Here is a 7,046-nt window from a genome sequence, read left to right on the forward strand (position 1 = left end):
ATATTAAACGTGAGGGACTTTGCATATCTATATATATATAAAATGTCTAAGAGGGTACGTGAAAGGCAGGATTCGAACCTGCGCGGGCAGAGCCCACATGATTTCTAGTCATGCCCGATAACCACTCCGGCACGTCCACCACCTTTGCTACTTCAACATCTAGTATTGAACTACTACAATCTTTTTTTTTTTTGTGACAAAGGGAAAATTAGGGCCTAATCTTTGTATTTGTTGCAATTATTGTGGGGTCAACGTTACTGTAAAATAATTTTATGTTATTGTAAAACAATTGTTCATAACACGTAGAGGTGTTGGGGTGAGCTTAAAAATATTTGATAAGATACTTCCCATCTTAAATGTTTTAAAATGAGTTCACCAAACGTCCTCTTACTCCATATCTCTGTTTCTCGCAATAAACATCTGGCAAATTATATTGTAGTTTAGTCATAAATAACTCGTTGAAAATGAATATTTATTGTTGCCTACAATGATTGGCTATGGACTGAAGTCATGCTAAATAATTATTATTAATTACGGTCAAATAAAAATCAATGCAAAAACTTAACTTACCCCCACTAGCTTAATTTTCAACCACAAAAAATATTTTAGCTACACTAGCAAACAACAATTGTTGACGTAGTCGTGGTCAATGATTATTTACTATAACTATTTATTTTTAGGGTTAAATACAATTTACCCCTTTGTGTTAATGAAAAAGTGCAAAAAAGTCATTGCGAGATGAATGTAGATTGCAGCATTTTTTAAACCACAAGAGGGTAAATTATACTCGTTTTTTTTTTATAGGGATTTTGTCGCATTTTTTCACTAGCACAGGGAGTAAATTGTATTTAACCCTGATATTTAATCATAAAATTAAATTCTAATAAAAGTTTATATGACAGTAATCTTATCAAAATTCTTAATTCATATACAAATGGGATATCACAATCTTAAAATCCAACTATATATATAGAAAGCTAGTGGAAATAAATAAAGGTTCCAACTTATCATTTAATCTCATCCCACAGAAATAAAAATAAAAATAAATAAATATCTTTGAATTTATGGGGTGATGATTATCCAATTAGTACATCATCGTCAACTCTCACTATTAGTGTTATGCAACCTTTTCCTTCTTCACAGTACTAAATGTCCCCCACTAACACCCCCTTTAGACTTAATTCTTGTGTCGGATTCCCAGCATCATCATTTCTATATTATGCGTCCACAAACATAGGCACTATGTTTGGTTTTACTTTTAATTTGTTTTTATGTATTTTTGTGGAAATATAGAGACAAAAATAAAAATAAATAAGTATGTATTAGAGATTATGTGTATGTTTGGATTTGTTTTTGGAGATAATATAAAATAAGTATAGTATGTTTGATGTGATTAGTAGGAGACAAAAACTATTGTTAATTGTCAAATCATATCTCTTTTATATATATGTATGAAATATGTATATAACTTTTTTAGTTGTAGGGCCTATAAATAGTGTAGATATATTTTGACAAAAAATAAATGAGGCATTGTTTCAAAATATTTCGAAACACCACCAAAACTTCCAAAACAAATCAAGACAAACACTGTCCATATTTTGGCCCATGTCCAAAATGAAGCAAAATTGAAACCAAACATTATGAGGGTGTTTGGCTAAATATTTTATAAGCTCCTACATCTACATCTTATCAGATGTTTTAGAAGCTTATAAGATATTGGGTCTTATTCTAAAAATAAGCTTTTAAAGTGTTTGGATAAAATAAGATGTTAAAACTTATAAGATGTAAAAATACTTTATAAGATATTAGGTATTTGACATAATAAGGTCTTTTATTGGTAAAAATGATTAAAATGAGCATGATACTATTAGAATCAAATAAGTTGTTATTTCTTAATATATTTTGCTTCAGAATTTTTTAAAATGCTTTTATAAATAGTACACATTAATTTAATTTAAAATAAAAATTTAATAGATACTCTTTTTACAAAAAATAAATAAATAATGAATTATTACCTAGATTTTTGAATTAAAATAATATATATGTACATTCACTAGAAAAGAAATTATTATTAGCTACAATGTTAGTAGCTATCACTAAAACCATGGTAAATGACTACTATTAACTACGGTTGAATAAAATCGATACAAAAAATTAGCTTTTCCATCATGAAAAAATTATTTGCCACGGCTAAGAGTTATTTTTGGCCAAAACATTTTGCATGGTTATGACAAATATTTTAGCCACCCTCGCAAAAACTACAACAAATAACCGTTGCGTGGCTGTAGTCAATAACTATTTGCTACGGCTATTTATTATTAACTATGTCAATTAGCCATAGTTAAATGTTATAATTCTTCTAGTGATTCATGCTAGTCGAATATTAATTTAGATATATAGTTTATATTTATTTTATTAATGCAATGATTATTTCTAGTCTTATAATTTATAATGTCTTGAATTTATATTTTTCAGTAAATATAATATCAATATCAATTTTATTTTTGTTTAACTATAATAATTTATTATTAAATAATTGAATATTTTAACTTTTTCTAATGTTAGAAAAATTAAATAATAATTTTTTTTTTAAATTCTAAAGAGATTTGTATGTGTGTGTGCGCGCGCGCGCATGAGAGGGAGAGAGAGATTTGTTATAAATTTTTATTGAATGTCAATAATTGATAAGTGATTATTATAACTGCTAATAGTTGAGGTTCTTGATGTAATATACAATTCGTTCGCTCAAAAATAAATAAATAAAGCAAAGTCAGTTAGCTTTATTCTCGATTTCTACCCTCATAAAAAGATTCTATTTTTCTCTCCAGTTTTTCAGATCGTAAGTCATCGATGAATATTAGTACTAATCAATTCGCAATTGACCTAAAAGAGAATATATATAAAGAACTCACTTTCGTAATAATGCATTATCACCTCACAAAATACTTACGAGTTTGCTTTAATATAGAAAAAATCATCGTACACATGTAATCCCATGATCAATGAGTCATATACAAATATTCGTTATTCCGTTGCTCTGAATTATTCAAAGCATATCAATCCAAAATACCTCTAATTTAATCAAACGGATCAACTCAGAACAGATTCCAATCACAGTGTATAATACGTACGTGTACCGCTTATGCACCTTACGCTGCATTACTCAGCACTTGTTACCTTTATTTAAGAATACATATTTATATTAAAATTTATGGGCGCCTTTCCCTTTGCACAACTAATATCCAAACGACTTTAGCTTTTTGCCCACATGGAGTGATTAGATTTACCCCTCTTTATAGCAATGCAGCTGATCTAAGAGGAACAAAAATATTCTAAGTGGTGGATAAGTACGAGTTATTATAAGAATGTGGACTAGGCTACGTAGGGGTAGGGGACCATTCATGCAAATCTTGGAAAACAAACCCTTGCTTTAGAATTTAGTGTAAATTACATGAATACTCCTTCAAATTACGTTGAAATATATAAATATTTTTAAATTTTTATAAAATAATAAATACTTTTTTGAAGTTATAGCTGTAATTATAAATAGATCCTCCTATTCAGTGACAAAAAGTAAGAAAACACTCTCTAAGGAGGTGTATGTACCTGTTGTTGAAATTTAATCGAAATTATAATTTTAGTCCAATAGGATGTATGGTTCAACACTTTTAGTTTTATGCTTTATAAGATTTTTAAAATAGTCCCAAAATTGAAAAAAAAAAAAAAAACTTAACATATAAATCCCGTAAAGTAGAGAACAAAAGGCGTTGAGTTTTTTTTAAAAAAAAAAAAAAAATGGGATTTTCAAATATAGGGTTACATGTATTTGGTTTTCACAATTTTGGGACTATTTTAAAAATTTCTTAAAGTAAAAGACTAAAAATATTAAATTTCCTATCATACAGGACTAAAAATGTAATTTTGCCCTGTAATTTACACTTAAAGGGTTAAAGATTTTTTATTATTTTGGGAAGAATCACTTGGGTTTTGAAGGAGGGTATTATATACCTTGGACTTGAAAGAACTCAAGACATAACCAAACAACATCAACCACCTTAAGACATATATATGTATATATGCACATCAAGAAGTGCAAAGGTTGTAGTAATTGAACTCCACTTTGATGATGATCAAGATCATGAAGAAGAAGAAGAAGAAGAAGTGGTGGTGAGTGAATGTGTTGAGATGTATTTGAGTACTACTCTTCTGTTTCTCTTCTAAATGAGGGAAGGGAGAAAGAAGCAGCAAAAGGGGCAAGTCAATAGAGGCAAAGGGAAGGTCATGCCTTTCTTCCAGGCTTTTTCTTTTTCTTTTTTAACTAATTCTGCTCTTGGGGAAGTTTGATATATATGCAACTGACCATGATGTTGGAAGTTGAAGTAATTAGTGGCTGCAAAATTTTAACCTAAATCGGGTTTGGTCGGATTTGAATCAACTATATGACAAGTACAATATACTCACGGTGTGATTGGTATATTGTTCAGGAAAAGTGGTTTGGCCAAGCCTAATTTGGGTAAGATTTTCCTTTCATTTGTTGATAATGATGTTTGTGGCATTTGTAATAAATCTAAATGTCAGCTGATCTCTAATTCTCTTTTGGTTCCCATTGAGTATATGTTAAATGTGATGAGAGGGTGTTTGAGCCACATTGTTGAGTTGTTATGAATGTCGTCTTTGTACAAAGTTTTGCATAGATTTATGCATTTGATTTAGTTTTAAGCGGATACTTCGCCGGGTTAATAAAACCTTAATTTTTTCCTCCGAATTTTCAACATTGAATTTAAGTGAGACTGAGGTGTTAGAGAAGTTGTAGGACTTGTTTGAGTTTGGTCGGAGAAATTTGGTTTTAAGAGGTCTGCATCAACTTATAAGATGTTGAAGAGTATATGATAAACTTTTCAGCAAACGGCTTATTTTTTAAGATACAAAAATAAGATTTTAGAAGCTTATAAATGTCTCTACGGAAAAGGTATGGAATTCTCAATTTAGTTATATTTTATTATATTTTTTTAATTTTTTTCATAATTAAAATAATCAACAAGAATAAAAATAATAGTTCTCATCTCACTGTCGAAAAGTTTCATGATTATTTTTTATTTAAGAGAGGTGTTTATAATTTTTCAAACAATAAATTCGTAATTATTACCCAATATCTATAATTTACCCAAAGTTTTGAGTAGGAGGAGGTGTCGGACAAACATTGTAATTTTAGAGATAAGTTGACCCGATGGTTGCATAATAGATTACGAATGAAAAAATAAGCTTTTGAAATAATCGATTTTGGAATAAACATCAATGTATGTAGGACTACTTTTCCATGAACAACCAGAATTTCAAACTTAGAGACGAAATTAAATCCGATCTTTCACCTGAAACAGCGTCATCTCAAAATCCATCTTAAAATATCAAAAACCAAACAGTTCTATCCTATTGACCCAACACTTCTTCCTTCAAATCCCTTTACATTCAGATTCAAATCTAGTATCTGAGGATCAAACTGACAACTCAAGCAACTGAACCCTGAACCACTTCAAAACATATGCAAATACTCTTCTCTTCGACAATGCAACATAATCCAAATATCCATGTTTGTCCCTCACACAGAAGTACCGTGGGACGTGCCAGAAAAAGCAAAAAAGGAAAACTCAATCCGTGTAACATTAATATCGGAAAAATTGACTAGTTCCGCAGATTTGGTATTCGTTGTGCATGTACCTATACGACAAAAGTATACAACAGTTACCTACTATTACTCAAAATAGAGACGTATTCTCGAATCTTAATGCAGTTAGTAAGTTAATCCCCAGAGGATAACTTCGCTGCCACTCGTATAGCTATCCTGTGGGACAATCAAAACCTAAGGTATAACCCCAAGAATGATCACTAATTTGCCACATAATTTATTTATTTGTCATCATCATCAGAAGCAGATTGTATCCGAGGTGTAGCTATAAGCAAGACTAGAGTACCAACTAGTCGAGATTTAGACTCTTTTTCATGGCTTCATAAACCAGATAAGTAATGCTGGCTGCTGGTACGACTTTGAGAAGATTTGGGAAAAGCCCTTTATAGAAGCCCCTAAAGCCTTCGTGCTGATATGTTCTCCAGAATACATCTGACATGCTACAGTAAGCACGTTGAGCTTGCATTCTGAAAAAACATGGCGTTTAGTAATGGACTGAGATTTCTCATAATGCCCAAAGTTCTTTATCTTTTCCTGTATAAACGAGTGCAAGAGGTTTGTTCTAGGAATGGATTACCTTGTTCTTACCACCTGTAGTGGGTAAACACATGTTGCTCCGAGAGATCCTGAAATTGTCCCACAACTGAGTTGCACAAGAGGACCAGGTTCTGCACAATATCTATAAAATATTTTCAACTGTTCCAGCAAGGACGATGCATCTGATGAAAGGAAAGATAACATGGAAAAAGTAAAAGAAACAGCAATGTGTACAGTACCACCATCGTGAAGAATATATTTCCTCGACATGTCTTTTAAGGTCTCATAGGCAGCTAGGTCGATGCCTGCATAAGGAATAATTCCAAGAAGAGATGGCATCAACCCTCTGTAAAGCGCCCGAGGACCCTCCCGAACCCAGATATCTTTTGATAATTTCCCCAGATTTGGAACATTCCCTCTTTCGCAGACATGAGTTTGTAACCGAGTTTTGACAAGATCCATTGGATAAATAGAGGCCCCTGCCGCCAGTCGGCCTACCATTCCCACATCCCCATTAGCATCCCCGATTGCACCTTTCAGCATTTCATACGTGTAAAACTTGATGGCACTCTCTGGTGCAACCTTCAACACATTTATTCCATTACCTCGGAAAAAACCTAAAAGACCACCTTCCTTCCATATGTTTTGGACTGCAGAACCAATTGAAGCATGTGTAGTCTGGACTTGCAAAATCACTTTGAGGCGATCGAGAGGTGCAGTTACAGTACGCGAAGCAGCTCCAGCAACTCCACCAGCAATTAAATATTTGGTTGCATTAACATGCTTGCTGATGCCTTCAGGAATCACAGCATGTTCGCCAATATCT

At 31.9% G+C, this 7,046-nt stretch overlaps 1 protein-coding gene and 1 non-coding gene across 2 annotated transcripts in view; both read right to left on the reverse strand.

The window, feature by feature from the left end:
• Positions 58–139, reverse strand: TRNAS-AGA. The gene has a single exon. It is a non-coding gene; the product is annotated as a tRNA-Ser (tRNA).
• Positions 5,532–7,046, reverse strand: part of LOC105158511 (calcium-binding mitochondrial carrier protein SCaMC-2-B) — a 4,317-nt gene continuing 2,802 nt past the window's right edge. Inside the window, exons 2-4 of the mRNA XM_020692911.1 lie at positions 6,460–7,046; positions 6,261–6,351; positions 5,532–6,150 (exon numbers count right to left, since the gene is read on the reverse strand). The exon at positions 6,460–7,046 is cut by the window's right edge and continues 151 nt beyond it. Coding sequence (XP_020548570.1) covers positions 5,973–6,150; positions 6,261–6,351; positions 6,460–7,046 — 856 coding nt within the window. The 3' untranslated portion in view covers positions 5,532–5,972. The remainder of the gene's footprint in view (positions 6,151–6,260; positions 6,352–6,459) is intronic.

Source organism: Sesamum indicum, linkage group LG3 (assembly GCF_000512975.1).
Source record: "Sesamum indicum cultivar Zhongzhi No. 13 linkage group LG3, S_indicum_v1.0, whole genome shotgun sequence".
Taxonomy (NCBI): Eukaryota; Viridiplantae; Streptophyta; class Magnoliopsida; order Lamiales; family Pedaliaceae; genus Sesamum; species Sesamum indicum.